The following is a 19,713-nucleotide window of genomic DNA, read 5'->3' as shown; positions in this document are numbered from 1 at the left end:
GGGCACAGGACAGGGGATGGGACACTTCCATGTTCGAAATCCAGCGTGTCCCTGTGACTCCTGGAGGGGCAGATGACTTGCCGTGGGCCAGATGAAATTAAGCAGGAGGCTGGACGCAGTCCCCAGGCCAAAGGTTCCCCACCCCATGTCCCATTGAAAGCAGCAGGACAGCTTCTGCGGTGGATCAGAGCCAAAATCTGTGAAATGTTTTATCACCTTTTTCTTTTTCTAACGTTTCTTCATCCTCTGTCTAGGGCAGAGACCAGTGAGTTTCATTCCGCAGATCCGGAAGACAAAGTCCAAGGGCCTTTCTTCCCCCTGCTCGAAGGCCTTTTACTCGGCTAGTGGCTTAGTCTAAAAGAGAACAAAGGCCCAACCCTAAAACCACAGCGCTGATCTCACATCCCTTGTTTCCCAGTCGGTGATCTGCCCCACCCCACACACTGTAGACACCCTCCCGTTCACACATCGTCCCGTTCACGATGTATGTGTTTCTCACACTCATCCACCCACATTTGCCTTAGGCTGAGCTCTCACGAGACGGGAGGGGAAGTCTCCTTCTCGTTTTCACAAGTGGCCATTTTTGCCCTTCCAGTCATTCCATTTTTGCCCTCCCCCACTATTTCTGCCCTCCGATGATCTCACACTCACCTTTCAGCCTTTGCTGACTGATGCTCTTCCAGCTCCGGCTGGTGGAACAGTTTTCTGGATGTTCTCACCCCACAGTGACAAAAACCGAGCTGGAGAAGCAGAGGAGATACGTTCCTCAGTCCTTGGCCAAAGAGAATGAAGACGATACCGTAGTCACATTTTACATGCTTTTGGATGGTTAAGAGGAGTTGCATAGACCAGCAGCTGTTTTTAGCAGATTCTTATTGCCTTATCTTTCCTGTGATTACCCACGGTTGGCGTATTCAGATTTTCTATTTTGCACCGCTATTTTTCTTAATTCCTTATAATTTAATGACAGTTTATCCTGAGTTTCATGTGTCGGTTTATTTTATTTTTTCCTTTCTGTTGAAAATCAAATGCCATTCACCCATCCTACCCCTGAAGGGAATGTGACATCCGTTTCCTTTCCCCTTGCAAGTTAATATCATACAGTGGCTAGTTCTTGTTTGGTGACACCGTCCTTATATGATGGATGAGGCTACCTGATTGATGGTGTTAACGGCACTAGCAGCTTTTGCTCTTTCCAGGTTTACAGGAGTTGCCGAGAAGGATGTGAAAGAGGAAGGCCTGGAAGCTCTGGGCTGTAACCTATCAGAGTGTGCATGCAAAACATGGGCAGTCCCACTTGGATTTTGGGCGGGGGATCATCCAGGGGAAAGGCCTCACAACACTGTGCGCTCTGAGACCCATTCTGCCCACGCCCTTCGATTCCGTTTCCCATGTGCTGCAGTCCCTGTGAACTCAGCGGGAGCGCTTATGTTGTTACTGTGTTCGGGTGTAAGTGTGGCGGGGTCAGAACCAAAGTCCCATGACCAGGGCATTAGAGGCACCTGTTGGCAGTGTTTCCTGCAAGCTGAGCATATGGGCAGTCCCCCAGGAGGAAGTAAGCTCATGCCCAGCTGATTAACAGAACACCCACAGCTGGCAGTATTTGTTTCTACAGGTGGTGCACATAGGTACATGCCTCCGTGCACCGAACAAAATTTATTCCACACAGAGATGGAAAAAGTTAGAGGGGACACTGTTTGCCAGGTGTTCCTCTTTCAGTTGGAAGAGGAAACTGATGTGCAAGCCAGTTAAGATCCTCTGGTACATTACGCCAAGATCAGGGTCTTAGCCTCATGTGTGAGTCTAAATCTGCCATGAATCATAACATAGTTCCTCAAATAACATGCAGACTTTGTCAGATACAGTGGGTCTAATATGCCACTGTATTATTTCAGGTTGAGGGCTGTCTAACTCCACGAATATTGAGGGAATTGGAGTGCAGGAATGAAGCAAACCCAATGTTGATTTTCAGGCTCAATTCAGCAAACATATAAGCACGGCTGAATTCGGGCCTGACCCCTGAATGGCACCTGCTCTTGTATCTCACTGAGCGTGCCAGCCGTTGTGTAGAATCTTGAAACCACGCTTTTGATTTCTCCTGCTAGAATACAATCCTCAATGAAATGATATAGGTTAATTTAAGAATTTGAGAGCAGGTTTGCGAGACAGTATCTCTAGAACTCTGCCAGTTTCACCCCTGTTAAATTCCCTTGGATTTTTCTGTATGTTCCAAACTATTGGGCAGCGTTGCTGTGTGCTGTCACACAGCTGCCATGCTCCTCCCCAGAGGTGGCTGCATTGCAGTGAGAAATGGATGAAACGGCCTGGGCTTCTGTGGGAGGAGATGCTGTCCAAATGCCAGCTGATGGATATAGCAAATGTGTTTGCAGTAAGAAAGAAAGGCGATTTTGTCGGGGGAGCCGTTGTGAAAGAACAGTGTGTGTTTGAGCAGCTAAGGAGGTTGCAGGGGATCGAGTTTTGCCCTGGCTTCAATTCTTGTATAAGGCCCTGCATCTTGGTGACATCCTTTTGGCTGCTGACTGCTGGACACAGCAGGGCAACCTTGAGGGCACAGTCTCCGTTTTCTTCCCAGCCTCCCGGAGGTTAAAGTCCAGCATCAGGCTGGACCCAATCTCTCATCCTGTTGGCTGGAGCGACTCCCCCAAACAAAAATGAGCAGCGGCAAGGAGGCTGGCAGAGAACTGGTGGGATTCCTTTAGCCCCCAGTAGAAGGTCTCTCTGGAATGCTTCAGCCAGCGGTTGGGTTGGCAAGGCTCCGTCGCAGCCATTGGAATGGTTAAACGAATGTAGCGCTGTTGGTTTTCTTTGGCTCCGCAAAGCCCAGGATTTAGGAAGTACGATGGCCCGTTTTGCACGGGGAGCGCATCTGAGGGCCACCGGGCTCACGCCGTCCAGCAGGGTACAAGGCAAGCAAAGCTGATTGAAGACGTGAGGGAGAGAATTCGGAAAGCTAGCAATTATCGCCTGCCAAGGGCAACACTGGAGATGACAGGCAGCCTTGGATGCTGCTGCTGCTGATTTTTTTTGCCTGTGGTTAAAATGCAGTCGTTTCATTACAAAACTTCCCTAATAAATTATGGAGTGTCTTTTTTATATCCAAGAGCGAGGCATTTTTAGAATGCTGGCTTGAGCGCGCTGTGCTCCCAGCTGGAACACCCAATCTCTTGGACCTAAAAATAAATCGGAGATTTTGTTCTTTTAAGATTGGGAAGAAAAAAACAAAACCCTTCCTCCGTTCGCTCCCTAACAGACACCAGGCTGCAAAAACTGTCCTTGTCCGAGCGAGCGTGTTGTGATCATGAGGGTTAGCCAGCAGCCTGGAAACTAAGGGGTTAACCTTACCTAAGTTAGGTAGATTCAGCAAATAGGAATGTAGGTAGGAATTTCAAACTAGGACAAAGGAATGTTTGGTTTCTCCCTCCTTTGTGTCCTGGGCAGTTTCTCTCCATCTACTGAGGGAGACAGACACTGTCTCCAAGAATAGACTGTTCACTATCTGTAAGTAGGGTAAAGTTTAGATAAATCCATTAGGTTTTATTGTTTTATGGTTTGAGAAATGGGATCTGATGTCTGTGCATTTGAAAATGCTTTTTGCTTTCCTTTGTAACTAAGTTCTAGGCCCATGGTGGAGTTTCCCCATGAGTATTACTTGTGACTTTTCCATCTAGTCATTATGCTTGCAACAGGAGTATTGTGGTGACAATAAAAGTTCTTTCTCTCTCTTTTTTTTTTTAAATATTAACCTGGTATTGGTTAATTTTTGTGTCCTGGTTTGTGCTTTAGGGGTGAGATTTCCCAAGTAGTCTCTCCTTGGTTTCTTTATCACTACTTGGGTGGTGGCAGCAGTTTTATCCCCAAAAATCTAAGTCATTAAGATTTTGGGGGAAGTTTTTTACCAAAGCCGGGAAAGATAAGGTTTTGGGGTACTGTTGTGGGCCCCCACTTCTGCATTTATCGTGCCAGAGTGGGGAAGGAGCCTCGACAGACCGTTAGGAGCCAATGCACTTACATGGGAGGCACTGTGAACAGAGCATTAGGGCGTAATTCTGGGTTCTGTTCCCAGCGCTACCATTGGCCTGCTGGCTGAGCTTGGGCAAGTTGCTTCCCATCCCCAGTGCAGGTGTAATAGTGTAGTCGATTAACTGATTAACCTATAAGCTTTTGCTTATCGGATAATGCTATAGACTACACGCATTTCCCTCCCCCCACCGGACAGGGACCAGCTCCCGCCTAGCACCCCATGCGGAGAGGCCGGAGAATCCTCGGGAATGGGTCCGGAGTGCAGTGCATTGCCTGCCAGCCCCGCCCCCGGGGACTATAGAAGAGTCGACTAACCAATAAGAATTCATGACGTTACTCGACTATTCAGTTAACTGATATTTAATGTCCCTAATTCTCAGGCCTTCGTTTCACCATATGTATGTTGGGGATAATGCAGTGGGCCTCCTTTGTGATGTGCTTCCTAGATAGTCGCTTCCTATTCGGTATGTGTGAAATGGATTGTTCCTAAGCGGAGCACTTCGCATTTATCCTTATTAAACTTCGTCCTATTTACCTCAGGCCCTTTCTCCAGCTTGTGCACATCATTTTGAATTAAGTCGCCTCTAGCAAACGCAGCACACTGAAACGACATGGCTGAACTTCCCTTCCCTTCTCCCTCCTTCCACATGTGCCGTATACACAGTGCTTCTTTTTGTAAAAGAAAAAAAAAAGTGCTGGTACTCCAGGGGAAAGGTTGATGAACCAAAAAAAAAAAAAAAAAAAGTACTGTCACAAAAAAAGCACTGCGTATACGCCAAATATCCAGAGTCAGCGTCCGCCTGTTATCCCCTCCCACACGAGGCCTGATCCAAAGGACGGGGACGTCACTTGGAGTCTTTCTGTTGACTTCAATGGGTTGTGGGTCAGAGCCATAAAGAGAAGCCCAGTGTTTATCCCCCCTTCCCATCACAACGGCCCCTCTTCTACTGTCTCCCAGCCCCGGGGCTCCTGCGACACACACGCCAAATGGAATGTGTCTGTCTGGGTTTCGGCAGCCAGGCTGCTGCAAAGTCGTTGAACATCTGATATTGCAGTTTCTCCCTCTTCCATTTCCTGTATTGCTTTCTGTATCTGCTCCCAGCTATTTCCCCTCTGTCTTTTCCATTGTCCGTTTTAGCTCTTCTGACGGGGTTTATTCCCCCCTCCTCTCTGGAAAGGCCAGATGTTCAGCCAGGCCTCGTGCGGGCGTCGGGCCCGCGGCCTCAGTGCTTCCATTGCTCGGCGAATCGCCAGGGTGTGTTTGGCGCCGCGGGCGCCCCTGCATGCGCGTCAGATGGGGAATTTCGGAAGACCTCAGTGGCTGTGTGCGCGCCGCAGCTGGAATGCACCCTCTGGGGGGACGGAGCCACGCTGGCTGCGGGGGCGCGGGTGCGTCACGGCGTGAGAACCAGGGGTGTCGCCTGGGTGGCGGCACGGACTAGCCACCTGCACCCGAGTCTTCCCGAGAGCCTCTCGCTGCAGTGGAGTCCTGCCCTTTGTGGGCCCAGGTCTGCCCCCCTCCCCCCCCCCCGGGGCAGCTCCTGCGATTTCAGTGGGAAGAGGGCTGAGCCCACCCCGAGAGCTCGGGGGAGCCCCTAACTCCGGGGTACGGACATGTGGCAGTATTTGTACCCATGCGCTCTCTTTGGCCGGTGGCAGATCTCAGGGTGGTTCCCATGCCAATGCACAGGGTTGCTATGAGTGCACAGAAAGGTTCCTGCCCCCACGACCTTATGGTCCTATGTTCCCCAGGAGCCATGCCAAACAATGCCCGGGTTGGAGTTGCCTCTACTGGCCTGGAGTCTTGGCTAATGCCCCAAGTGCATTTATGGTTTAGGATCTGCCCATGCTGCAGTTAGACCCCCCACAGCAGGCCGGTGCCGCTGACAGGCTCGGGCTAAGGGGCTATGCAGTGGCTGTGTTGCTATTCTGGCCCTAGGTCCAACCCAGGCCTGGTTCAGTGGAGGGAATTGGATTCCTAGCTCTGCCACTGACTCTCCATGTGATCTTGGGCAACTCCTTTAATTGCTCCGTGCCTCAGTGTTCCCATCTGTAAAACGGGACTGTTGATTCTCCCTTGGTCAGGTCTGCTTGATGGTGAGCTCTTGGGGGGAAGGAATTGTCCGTGGTCTTTTGATGCTGGGGGCTCTGCTGCCTAGGCTGCTGCCGGTGGGGCCTGAAGTTGCATGGTGCTGGGAGGTTTGCCTGGGGAACCCACGGCCCTGCCAGCCTGGGGCAGGAGGGTGTCGCTTTGCTGCGGCTGAAGAGCCCCGTGGCTTGCCCACAGGAGAGGCGCTGGGAGCGGGCGGAGAGCTGGGGAGAGGATTTGCCCCCGTGTGCCGCCTCGGCAGACAGGGAGCGCGCTCTGCGCGCCAGCTGTCCTGTCCCATTAGGCCACTGGGGCTCGCCGCCGAAGGGAAATCGCTTGCAACATGCCGGCTGGCTGCTGGCGTCAGCCGCGCCCGGCGGTGCCTCCTCTGCGGAGAGGTCAGGTGGTTCCTATTGAGCCGGAGGCTTGATCTCTCCCGTCTGTCTCCCTTCATGCCTCCTTTAATCAGCCTCACTGCAGCCCGGCGTTTCCAGCTGACAGCCTCCGGTTTCCATGCTGCGCTCCACCCGCTTCCCTTCCCGTCCCTCCCCGCCCGCCCCGGGCTGCTTTCTAGGAAATGTGCGGCTGGAGTTCAGGGCTCTGTCCCCGAGCCGCATTCCTCATCCGCCACCCTGCCGCGGGCAGTCCGGAAGCTGCCCTGCCCCCCGGTGGGCTGGGGCCCAGCGGCACAACACGGGGAACCTGGCTTTGGGCTTTAGACGTGAGTCGGGCTGCGAGAGGAATGTGCTGGGTTCGGAGCCCTCTCTCCACAGAGCTGGCGTGGGGCACGGTTCCGCCGGCGCGGCTGGCCACAGCTCTGCCCCTCATCTCCGTGGCCCCTCTCCGCTGGGGACACCCCCGGTCACCCCGTCGCCAGCAGGCAGTGACCGTGGCTGGTGGGCCTGTTTCAGCCCGGTGACGCAGAGGGAAGTGACGAGAGGAGGCGGCTTGGAAGCTTGTCTCGCGTTGGGTTTACTCGAGGGCCTGCTGGCGTGTGGAAACGGAGGCGAACGGCACGGAACCAGCGTTCGTCAGGGAGCCGCGCAGCCGATCCCGAGCCAGCAAGCTACGCGCCTGCGTGCCGCGCAGAGCAGCGGCAGGTGATGGAGGAAAACGAAGCCAGAGTCGGGACTGCCCTGCGGATTCCCCCTCCTGCCTTCCTGGCCAGAATCTTGAGGGTTGGCAAGTGCGTGAGGCAGTGGGTTTAGTATCGTGCGAGAGAAGCACCAGAGTGTGCAAAAGATGCCGTGAAAAGCCCAGCAAAGGGTCTAGTGGAAGGCGATGCGCGTTGGTTGCCTTCTGAGCCAAACACCTGCCTTTGGTTTGTGTGGGGGGGTACGCGCAGTGTTGCTTATCGTGGGACCAGGGGTCAGCTTGGAACAAAGTCCCCTAAAGGCCTCAGACCCAGCTGCTTGTTCTCTGCCTCCCTCGGACAGCTGGCTGGATGCTGGATTCGCGGCTCTTGCTCGCTGATCACCAGAGCGGCTCCCTGGCTGGCAGCGAATGGAAGCGCGTCAGCTGCACTGGCTTGTAGTTTGAGGTGTACAAGCGCGTGGGCAGGCTCCCATCCTGTGCCCAGCTCTGTCCAGGGGCAGGCCGAAAGGAGCACCTCTCTAGCTAGCCGGAGCTGCCTCCAAACCCTGCGGCTTCAGGGAAGAATCCAGCTGCGGGCTATTGGGTGGTCAAGAGGGAACCTCGTCCCATAGCCTCTTACTGCACGGTCCTTCCTCTGGCGCATTGCACAGCCAGAGACGGGACATCGGAGGGGGTGCGCCCCGGCTCTGATCCGTTCTGACCTCGAGGTTCCCGCCTCGCCCCAGCAGCCGTGGGACATCAGGCAGCACCTGTCCTGCTGAGTCACTCGGCCGCCTGTGCTGCGCAGGGGCCGCCGGGGGCAAAGGTCTCTGCCTTTCCCTGGGGAAACAGGTCGATGGGTTTTTCTCTGGGTCAAAACCGGTGGAACTTGGTGCTTGTGCAAGTGACGGGCGGGTCGCGTTGGCCAGGGATCAAATAGGCAGGTGCTCTGCAAACTCCATGCTTGCTGCTGTCCCGCTGCATCTCAGCGCCCACTCACGGCTTCAGCACAGACGCCAGCGATCTCTCCCCAGGGTACCGGTCGTGCCCAGGAATCTAGACAGGAATTACCCATGCTGGGGGGGACATCTGGGGCTCCGGGCCCCTCGCATGGCTGCGTTCTAGGTCCTCCATCAACCGCCCAGCTCTGTCCCAGCTCCTGGGGCGTGGCAGGCTCTGATCCCGTGGGCACAGCCCCACAATTAGGCTCTTCAGCCCAGACCCACTGCTGCCGGGGGGCGGTTCCTGTTCGTGGCAGCAGCCATTGGTTCAGGAGCCTGGATACTGAGGTAGGTCTGGCTGGCCTTCCAGCCTGCCTGCCCATGCGACCGGCCTCAGAGGCAGCGCTTTGAATGGGCCGGCATTCTGCTATGGCCGTGGCACCTGGCCGGGCACTGCCCTGCAGACAGAGCTCCTGAGGTGGCGTCTCCATGCCCAGCTGGATGGGAGACCCTCTCACCGGTGGGGCCGTGGCCAGCAAAGCTGAGCCTCCGTGGAACAAGCCCCCTTGGCCACGGCCTCCGGGATGCGCCGGCCTGTGAGATCAGCCTCTCGCCGTAAGGACGGGTGGCAGCCTCCTGCCAGGACCGGTGCCAGGCAGGACCTCGCGTTCCTGAGACGTCATGGGAACGGCAACGCTTTTCTGCCGTTGCACGTCGCTTCGGAGGCTGCTCTCGGCGGCATTCGCCCGCGGCGGCTGCAAGACTCGGCGGAAACGCCCGCCGAATCGCCAGCCAGGCCCCGCTGCTGGGGAGTTTTCCTGGAGACACCGCTTCCGCTGGCAGGGGCTGCGGGACAGAGCACCTCCCTGGGAGGTGGGGGCAGGATGGGGCGACTTTCCCTGCAGAATGGGGATGGGGGGGGCGGAAGGAAAGAACAGCCAGAGTCACTGGAGCTGGCTGGCTCTCAGGTAGTTTCCAGCGTCTGTTTGGGACACGTGGAGAGCCCGTCTCCCCTGGCCTGTCCCGGGGGTTCCACGCCGCGCCTATAAACCGCACCAGACTCTCCGGGAGCGGCTCTTATGCCGCAGCGCGGGAAACGGGCTGGCCTCAGAGCGTGTGGTGTCGGCAGGGTCCTGAACCTTCCCACCATATTAAACTTACCTACTCCCTCCTGCCTCCCGGAGGAGGGCTTGTGTCACAGACCCAATTCAGCGCCGCGCCCCTCCTCCCGCCTGGGCGCCAACAGCGCCCTCCCCCGGGGCAGAGAAGCTTAAGGAGAGGGCGGCGGCAGCTGCAGCCGCGTCCCTACCGGCTGTGGCGTTGGCTCCCCGGCAGAGCCGCAGCCCGGTGCGTGGCACAGCACCACCAGAGTGGCTCCTCTTCCCCCTCGCCGGGCCGCGTGGCGACGCCGGAGGAGACGCGCACCTGGCGTGCGGGAGGGCGCTTCCTTTGCACCCTTTCCTGGGTGGCACCAGGGCGACCCAGCTGACTTCAGGAGGGTTGCACTGGGAGAACCCGGGGGAGGCCTTGGCCGACGCGCGCCTGTGGGCTTGGATGAAGAAACGCTGGCTTCGCCTCAGCTGGAGGACCTGGCGGCTTTTCCCTTTTCTCCTCCAGCCTGGGTTTTACCCCTTGCGCTCTGTCCTCCTGGACGGCCGCTCCTGCCAGCCAGCCGCGCGTCATCCAGCCTGCCGTCCTCCCGTGGCGGGGAGTTGTGTGAGGAGAGGCCCGGAGCTTAACCCGCCTGTGGAGGCAGAGGGGGGGTCGGGAGCCTGATTCCCCCCATCCCTCCAGAGAAAACAACGGAACTGCCGAGGACAAGGGCTAGCCGAACATTGGCAGCCGAGGCAGCCCCAGGCGGAGACGCCAGTTGCAGGCTCATCAGGGGATTGTGGGAAATCGGAGAGTTGTTCATTCCGGAGATGCTTTGGTCTCTTGCGTCTTTGGGGAGGCTGGCGGGCGGATCTGTGCGCTTACCCTGCCGCCGGGGTGGGGGAGAAATCGGGGAGGCTCCCGCCTCCTTCCCCCAACGCGCGTTCAGCCCCCAGCCACACAGCCCTCTCCAGGGAGGAAATTACAGCTCCGTACAACGAAGGGTAGAAAAAAAATGCGGCCGGTGTCAGGGGACCGGCAGGCGACGGCCAGAAAAACATCGTGTCTCCAGAAGAGAAGCGTCGGGAATATCCCTCTGTACGCGGCTGACGTCAGCCCCCGCAATCTGCGCGGCTCGGGAGGGCTTGGGGCTGTTTTTCCAAGATATCGCGGGTCAAGAAGCAATGTTATTTTTAGAACCTGGGTCCCCCGAGCAGCCCGGGGGCAGGAGGGAGCTCCCCCCCTTCCTGTGATGCTTTTGTTCCTTCTGAGTCATGCCGCAGAAATGGCCTGCGGGTTTATTTATGGGTTCAGGAAGGGATTCCCCCCGCACCAATGGATTGCGTGTGGTTTTGGGTTGATTGGTTTCGGTCTCTTTCCTTCGACGCATCCGAGACAGCCACAGCTAGAGATGGGTCACTGGACGGGATGGGCCAATGCCCGTAGATGACCCCAAGTGTTCGTTCTCTCTACTGCAAGGCGGGCGGGTTTCTGCTCACATGCCGGGTTTAGCTGTGGGGTCAGGAAGGAATCCTCCCTCTCCGACCCACGGTCAGATCAACAGTGAGCTTGGGTGGGGGTTTCACCTTTCGGTGCAGCCTGGAGGACGGGCCGTTTGTTGGGATCCTGGGGGTACATCTCCCCTAATCAATTGCCTGACATTGCAGAGGCCTGGGGGTTGGTGCATCTCGGCCTGTGGTGCGTAGCAGTGCAGGCTCCTGTGGGTTTCGACCCTCGGTCTAGTTGGAGTGGTGGGGAGTAGCGTGGGGCTTGCAGGAGGTCAGGTTAGGTGATCTGGGGGCTCCGTTCCCTGATCGCTCCTGCCCCAGGGGGGTTGAGGAGATGGTGTCAGGGATGGGAAGTGGGGGGAAGTAGGTCAGAAACAGGACCCCTCATCCCCCACCCTGGAGCACCACCACCGGCGGCAACCAAGGGTCCCCAAAGCAGCTAGCGATTTGGGCGTGATTCTGTTTGTGGGCACCTGGGGCGCCTTTCACGGGGCTCGAATCACAGAGGAAATAGACCCAGCGCGTTGTGAAAACAGGCACCCCAAACCGGAGGTGCCCAATAGCGCTGGTCGATACTGACAAGTTTGGCCATTTCGGAATCTGGCTCGCAATGTCCTCTGGTTTTCCGACACCACCTGGAACTGCTTTCAGCCTGCTTCCGGGGCCTCGTTTCTGTCTTCCAGGCCCTTTCCGCTCCTGCACCTGGCTGAGTTCTTTGGCCTCTCAGCCGTCACCGAGGGCTGCAACGTGGAGGCAGGAGTCTGGCCAGGGCAGGGCAGAGCTCTGGGGGGCAGGGAGGGGTCTAGAAGATGGGTGTGGCGTGAGTGGAGGAACAGCGAGCGCGAGGGTCTCGCGCCAGGTCGGTTCCAGGGAGAGCCTGGAGAAGCTTGGGGGCGTCATTGAAAGCCACACGGTTGTAAGCACTTTTCTCTCTTCCTTGGGGTCCCCCGATTTCCTGCTGCCTGGGGCAGGTACCTTCTCTAAGAGCAGAACTGAGTCTTCGCTAGGGAGTGCCTCTGAATAGCAGGAATGTCTCTGCTCGCTGGATTGGATCTGTGCTCAAGCCCTTTAGCTACCCTGACACAGACTCAGCCCGGAGGTAAAGAATGAGCCGTCCGCTTGGACGTCTCCCTAAAACCGGCCAGGCCTTCCCAGAATGCACTGGGTCTCGTGGGAGGGCGTCTCCGGGGCTGCTTCTGCATTGGTGTTACCCGACTGTTCCCCATCCCATCCCGCGCCGGCCCAGCACAACCCCGCTCCTTCCTGCTGCCCTGAGATACCGTCTGACTGTCCCCCGTTCCATCCCTGCAGGGCCTACATGAGCGTGAAGGAGCTGAAGGAGGCGTTGCAGCTAAACAGCACCCACTTCCTCAACGTCTACTTCGCCAGCTCGGTGCGGGAGGAGCTGGCCGGTGCCGCCACCTGGCCGTGGGATAAAGAGGCCCTCAGCCACCTGGGTAAGCCAGTCCCCTGGCGGTACTCCTCTCTGTGGCTGGGGCACAGGGCACAGCTGCTTGCTACGGCTCTCGCAGGGCAGGGGGAGGCAGGTGGGAGCAGGGGTCTGCCCCAAAGCCCGGCAGAATGTGCAGCAAGACTCAGGTTGACTTGGCCCAAGCTCAGACCCAGAGGCGCCGGCGTGTGTGGGAGAGGCCTGTTCTGTTTGAGACGGCCAGCTCTTGGGGTGGGGGCAGAGCACGTCTGTGGGGCAGAAACCAGGACTGAGGGTCTGTCGGGGAAGGACCTTTGGAGTCTTAGCGCCCGCCCTGGGTAAAGGTCCCAGACTCGCTGCCGGGAGCCCGAAGAGTCGCTTTGGGGAGAAGTTCACAAAAGTTCCGTTTTCTCTTTGTGGAAGCAGAGGGGCTACAGTTCCAGCCGGCGTGGGCTGCCCTTCAGGCTGTGCAGCTCCCGAGGGGAGTGCCCGTTCCCTCCCCCATCCCGGCCTGGCTTCTCTCTAGCCCTACAGAGTGCCAGATCGCCCCAGCCGGAATAACGCCCGGAGAGAGGCAGCCGTAGCCATGCTGGGTTGCCCAGATCGGTGGTGTGTAGAATTCATTTGGTGATTTTCAGGCATTAGCACCGACAGCTCCAGGCGAACGTCAGTACAGATGCCAACTCTAGTTGCTTTTTTAGAGCCAGAGCCAACTCCCAGGGAAGTGGAGGGACGCCTGCCCTTGAGTCGGTTTGGGAACGGGCCCCTAAATCACCCCAATAAAAAGGGATGAAGCGGAAGTGTTCTCCCAGCGGGGTGCAGACAGCTGCTGCTCAGACACACCTATGGGTCTTGCTTCCTTCTCTTCTGCCTCTTTTTCTTTTCCTCTTCCTTCGATCCCCCCCCCCCCCCCTCCCTCTCTCTGCTCTCAGACATTTCTGGCAGAGGCCTTTACACTGTGCAGTCAAAACATCTTACTGAGCAACACGTAAGTCACTGGAAGTAATTGCTCCCGACACCTGCACCCCAGACCCTTGGCCTTCTGCTTTTGTAGCCCGGGATGTGCAAACCTTCCAGTCCCACCCAGCGGTCGGGCGGGAGTTATTTTTACCAGTCCCCTTTCCACACGGCAGAGTCGGGGGCCGGATTCTCAGCTGCAGCGCGCTTGTGGGGGAAGGCAACTCTCCACGCAATCCATTCCTGCAGCTCCTAAGAACCGTTTTCAAGGGGCGGCCGCTTGCGACTGGTGTTAATGGTACGACAGCCGGCTCCTTAAGCCCCTCTGCCTATCCCTGTGTGCCCCCGATCCTCTGCCTTCATCACCAGGCCTTCCCCGGCTCCTGTCAAACGCACTTCTCCGTGCTGACTCAAGAGGCAGGCGCGGAGGCGGCCGGGTAGCCTGGTCGCTCTGCCTTGCATTTCCCTCCGGGATGACCCAGCCTGAACGCGTAAGCTGAGCCGAGCACCAGCTGCAATGCTCAAGTCAAACACGAAGGCCGTGGGTTGAGGCGGGGGTGAGCGCGGCATGAGAGCCAGCGCCGGAAGTTTGGCTCTCGGTCCGAACTTGGCCCAAACTCAGGTGGAGCGTGAAGGTTTTGGTTGGCACAGTCCCTCCTTTTAGGTGCGCTGCACTTGTCCGGGAGGGCGACAGCTTTGCATTCAATCAACGGGGTCGCACCGCACAGGTGGCACGCATGCCTTCCTCAGCTTGGGCGTAAGCAGGCACAGTTTGGACCTCCCCGGTGTGGCACCCCACACGCCGGCCCCGCCCTCTGGTCTGGCAACATCCACGGTCCTCCAACCCTGGAGCACCCTCGGGGTCACCAACGATGCCGGATCACGGGTGTTTCCAGACCAGAGAGGTTCAACCTGTAGTTCATTTGGACTTCAAAAAAATAAGGTTTTGACAAACATCCAGAACCTCCAAGGTGCCCAGCACCCTTTGGTTTGAATGGGAGTTAGGCACCTACATATCCTGAGAATCTAGCTCAAAGTCCTTCACGTGAGGCTATTAACAAGTTAACGTCAAGCGAGAGGCAAAGTATTGTCGTGGGCTAAGGGGCAGAGAACAGAGCTGGGGTCAGTGGTCACGTGGCGGAGGAGTGGCCGTGTGGGATGGCCGAAGGCTCTGGTGATGTTTCTTGCATTTACTAATCACTCTGGAGAGGGGTAAGCAGTGAGGGGCCAAGGTTTGAGGATGACACAAAATAATTTAGCGCAGTCAAGAGCAGAGAAGACTCTGCATCTTCGGAGGCACGTAACCAGGACAGGTGGATGGATAACGTGACCGCCGATGCAGGGCGATGCGCGTTGGAAGGAATACACTGGACTGCGCACACGCATCCGTGGGTTCTAAATGAACTGCAGCAAAATGCTGGTGGTGTATATAATGGATGCGACCGAGAACAATGCCGCTTAATCCTTCCGGGAGACGCTCTTGCCTGGTATATTGTTATTGTGTTTAGTCATGGTCCATGTGGGGGGCCCTGGGACCGGTACCCCCTTTCAGAGTCTGTCCGCTCCACCAGGGGGTTGCTACCTGCTCCCCCTCTGAGGGAACGACTGACAGGGGGAGTACTAAGCTCTGGGGTCCCCCTTGTGCTTTTCCCCAAGAGCCGGGGTGTTGGTGCGCGCCTGTGGCAAACCCAAATTTGATGGCGTATGCTCTTCCCTGAAAGCCCCTCCGCAGTCTCCAGGCAATGGGGGTTCTTCTTTGCGGCCCTCCCTCCCCACAAAACTCAGGGCCATTTTGTGTCTCTGGGATTCTGGCTGGTAGAGCCTGGGGCCAGTCTCCCTTTTCCCCCTCACAGGGAGGGAGAACTGGAGACGGCAGGCTCTCCTTCCCCTCCCCCGGAGACAAAAGGACTCTCAATTAGGCAGGCCTGGGTGAGCTCAATTAGGCCTGGGTGAGCTCACCAGCTCAGCACGGGTAACTGGCTGGTCTGATACCAGGGTGTAGGGCCTTGGGGAGGTCACCGCCCCGCCCAGCTTGGCATACAGGGCTGATTATGAATGCCGAGGCCTTTGTCAGTGATTGACTGGACCTCTCTAGCTTGCCCAGTGATCTTGAGGGACCGGCTGCCATGTGGTCACTGGCTCAGCGTCGCTCGGCGTTGTAGGACATCCCTGGCTGGGCTTATGTCAAGGCACTGGCCTGGGGGAATCCCCGGAAGAACCCCTTTATCTTGCTAGCCTGACATGAGGGCCCCGGCCACTGGGACATCGCTGGCTCAGCACCCTTTCTCATGGGGCCCTGGCTTGCTGGGAGAGGCAGAGGCACACGACTGTGGGAGAGTAGGGCTGGCTCACTCAGCTGCCGTCAAGGGCTCTTGGGAGCTCACCTCTAGCCTGCAGGCCTGGTTCGAGGATTTCCTTGACAGCCGGTTGACCTGAGCACCAGGGGACTGCATGGGATGGAGGAGGAGGGGAGAGACAGCAGTGAAAGGAGGGGGGAGGGACGGCACGCCCGGTGGCAGTGGCGGTCTTTCCTTCCAGCGGCCGCAGATTTCGGAACCGCTTTCTCCCGCCTTCGGGGCCGCTGCGTTGGGAGACCCCATCCTGGTCCCGGAGGGTCAGCGCGTTGAAGTTCCTCTCCCCAGGGAGCAGGAGGGATGGGGTGGATGTTTCTGGAAGGAGTGTCGCATTCGCCCTCTATTCTAGCTGGGGCTGTTGCATTTAGTTTCATCAGCGGAATTTCCATCGATGAGTCGATAAACGGGGAGCCCAAGAGCGAACCCCGCTGCAGCTCTGCCTTTTAAATGTACTAAGAGCTGGTAGGCTCTTCATACATTTAAAAAGCAGATGCCCGGCGTCTAGAACTGGGCGCGAGCCGGGAATCACTCTGCCCGGTCCCTGCTACCCCCTACCCCTGCGGAGACGGTGCTGGGGAGAACTGATTTCTAAGCCTGCACCCTCCAGCACCGGCTCCTATTCTTCCTCCCCCCCCCCCACTTGCTCTCTCTGGTAGAGGCAGCAAGGGCGGGGGGAAGCAACTAGTCGAGGGACTAGTCGACTATTCCGTAAACTTGTGCTTATCAGATAGTCGACGAGTCGCTTACATCCCTAATTCTAGCTCCATCCATTCGCGTCAGGGATTGCCGGCTCATGGAGCCATCTCTCTTCTCACCATCTCTCCAGGGTTCTATGTTGGGCAAGTGCAGGGTAGCTTGCCCTTGTGTTGCTATGACTCGCCGCTTCCAGTGCATTCAGTCTCCCAATGTTCACCAGCCTGCAAGCCCTGCTGCCCGGAAAGGGAAAGGCCTTTCACACGCCTGCGAGCAAGTTAAGAGCACAGATCCCATTGGCCGTGAGTGGGTCTTGAAAAGCCTCCCCCAAATGGGTCCTGGATCCAGGGCCACATTCAGCGCTGGCGTAGGCAGGCCTTGCTTCGCCCGCTTCTTTGGATCTGCACCTGGGTTTGCATGGAGCTCTTCGTCTCTGGGGAAGAGCCAAGACTGTCCCGGCACGAGCACCGCTCCGAAATGCATTTAGAGGGGGCGCGAGGCTGCAAATGAGAGTTATATCTCAGAACAGACATTGAAGGACACCACGGCTGGAAGGAACTGATGAGCCAGATGTTGGAAAATCCAAGGACATTCACCCAGCACGGTGCCGATTAGGAATACAAAACCCCATTTAATTAGAATAGTAATAGAAATGTAGCCGTGTTAGTCGGGTGTAGCTGAAGCAAAATACAGGACTATGTAGCACTTTAAAGACTAACAAGATGGTTTATTAGATGATGAGCTTTCGTGGGCCAGACCCGCTTCCTCAGATCAAATAGTGGAAGAAAATCGGCACAACCAGATATACCAAAGGATACAATTAAAAAAAATGAACACATATGAAAAGGACAAATCACATTTCAGAACAGGAGGGGGATACGGGGGGTGGGGGGAAGGAAGGAAGGTAAGTGTCTGTGGCAGAGTCTTTTACTGTAGTCAGTGCAGTATGTTAACCATTTAATTAGTTAACTGGTTAAATAGGTCTAGGTTGGAACACCCCTAGCCACGGTGGCTGGGGGTGTTGCTCCAGCCTCTGCTGGTTAACCGTAACTGGTAAGCATCACCTGGTTAACTGGTTAACCATTCACCCTCCCTGGTGCCGATCAGTTCCTGCAAGGCACTGAGTGCCTTCAGCCTTCATGGGAGTCTGTCTTGCGTCTTGCATCAGACCCCTTGTTTTGTGATTGCTAAGAAAACGGAGACATGGGGAGCAGCTGGACTAAACCATTAGAAGTTGGAGGTAGTTGCTTCCCCGTGTCTCTCTCTTCAATGATATCAAATGTTTTTGCAATTCCAGGTGGCGTGGTCCTCAACCCAGCCTATTATGGCATGCCGGGCCATACCAACACCATGATCCACGAAGTAGGACATATCCTGGGACTCTACCACGTCTTCAAGGGAGTGAGCGAAAGGGAATCTTGTGATGATCCCTGCCGGGAGACGACACCTTCCATGGAGACCGGAGACCTCTGTGCTGACACCGCCCCTACCCCCAAAAGTAAACTCTGCCGAGATCCAGAGCCTGCCAATGACACCTGTGGCCACACCCACTTCTCCAGCACGCCGTTCAACAACTACATGAGCTACACAGGTAACAGGAGGGATTAGTTATTGTATCCGCCAGAAACTCCGCTTGTCTCTCGTTCCCCGTCGCTTCTGGGATATTTCCTTCCTGTCAGGAGTGTGGGTCTCCCCAGCGTCCAGTCCCACCTAGGACCTGAATTGACATAAAACAAGCCCGGGGGCTGTGCCAGTTTAGACTAGCCCAGGATCTGGCCCTTGGTGTGTGCTCAGTCCTCTGCTTTGTTCTTGGCATCAGGGATTTTGCTCCCTCCTGGCTCGACTTGCTGTGGGCGACCGGAGCAGTATGAAGAGCACCATGTGCCAATCCTGCAGGCATTTAAATCCACATGTCTGCTCCTAAATGCATGTCTGGGTTCGGTACCCAACTCAGGGCTGACGCCTGGTCCTAGGCCCCCTCTGCCCTGACTTGCAAAGGGGTAGCATCCCGACAGCAGCCATTGGCATCTGCTGGAATTGCGAGTGTTTGCACCCTTTGCCTCTCGCCCCACTGCCCCGCAGGGGTCGCTCCATGGCACCCAGGCCTGTGGAACCAGGGGAAGTGAGCGGAGACCCACCAGGCCCCTGGGCTCAGCGGAGAACCATTGCTGCCCCGGGGATACAGCCACACGTGGTATTCCCGGCACAGTGCACACCCAATCACCATCAGCTCACCTCCGCGCTCTGGAGACCAGAACTCACCGCAGATCTTTCTTCTGGGGGGCTCTAAAGGGGTGGCAGGCTGCCTGGGGACAGGGGCTCCATTTAGTTGTACAGTGGCCGGACACGTGGATACCGCATCCTTCCTCCCAGCCGCGGTCTGCCCTGCTTCTTGAGATTGTAAGCTCTCTGGCGTCGGGAGTCTCCCTCGTTACATGTCCGCACAGCACCCGATGCGGGGGGTGGGGGGGACCCTCGCTTCGACTGTCATGCAGATGCTAGTGATGATAAAGGGGCAGATCCCTGGGGGCTGTGAATTCACCGGCACTGTGGCAGTTTACCTCAGCCGGGGAGCTGATCCAGTAATAATCCGCTGGCTCGTTGGGGCAGCACAAAAAACCGCTCAGCATTCGGGAAGACGACCCGGGTCGGAAGTCCAGGGTGATGCCTGGGTAAGGACTGAGCCCTGCAGGCTGGTGCGTTGGCTGGCGTGGCGGTACGGTTGAATCCATTACACTGCGTGGGTGTTTTGTGGTGCAGTATGTACCAATAACCCACACCTGGTGGCTCTGCTGACCGGGAATGAAACAGGCCCGCTCCTATTGACCTTGCTGAGTTTTTCCTCCGTCCGAACTCCTGCAAATTCCAGGCGCCGGGAAGCTCGGAGGCAGAGGTTGCTTTGCCCAGCGCCGTGGCTTCGCGGATTGAGGAGTTAGCGTCCCATGCGCTGTGGACCCCCTTGCTTTCCCCTGGAGCATCAGGTCATGCCTGGGGCAGGACGCGGGATCCTACATGAGCCATTGTGCTGTGGGCTGAGGGCTCGGCGGATGTAAGGGGGCAGAGCTCCACGGAAGCCAGCCCATTAGCCCTGCGCGTGTATTGGCGGAGCCCAGGGGAGCGTGCGGAAGTGCCTGGCCACGGCGGCGCGCTGGCAACGATGCCCTTTCGGTCCGCAGCAAGGTCTGAGGAGAGCCAATGGCTCTTCGTCCCTTTGTGGTCCCCTGTCAGGTCCCCCCATCTCCAGAGCTTCGTCCCCAAGGTAGTGCCCGTCCCCAAGGTAGTGCCCGTCCCCGTGCAACCCAGCGCGGCAGCCAGGCCTGTTCCAGAAAAGGAACAGCTGCTGAGATAGTGCCATCTTGTGGCAGCCTGGGGAAACCACGCGAGGGGCGTCCTGTCGGACAAGCCCTGGGCAATCTCTCTAGCCTAGGGCATTTGTGTTTGTCTCTGATCGTCCCGCCGTGCCCTAAACCAGGGCTGTCGTTAGTAATCAGTCCTGCTAACGAGCCCTTCCACAGCGCCCTTCGCACGCGGCTCT

The 19,713-nt window shown here is 57.1% G+C and overlaps 1 protein-coding gene across 1 annotated transcript in view; it reads left to right on the top strand.

Annotated features, from left to right (window-relative positions):
* Positions 1–19,713, top strand: part of PAPPA2 (pappalysin 2) — a 146,260-nt gene that overhangs the window by 30,445 nt on the left and 96,102 nt on the right. The window contains exons 3-4 of the mRNA XM_075936896.2: positions 12,057–12,202; positions 17,476–17,769. Of these exons, the coding sequence (XP_075793011.2) occupies positions 12,057–12,202; positions 17,476–17,769 (440 nt within the window). The remainder of the gene's footprint in view (positions 1–12,056; positions 12,203–17,475; positions 17,770–19,713) is intronic.

The sequence above is a fragment of the Pelodiscus sinensis genome, chromosome 9, assembly GCF_052426305.1.
Source record: "Pelodiscus sinensis isolate ZL-2025 chromosome 9, ASM5242630v1, whole genome shotgun sequence".
NCBI lineage: Eukaryota > Metazoa > Chordata > Testudines > Trionychidae > Pelodiscus > Pelodiscus sinensis.
The sequence above is the reverse complement of the archived record's forward strand: the minus strand, read 5'-3'. Positions and strand labels throughout refer to the sequence as shown.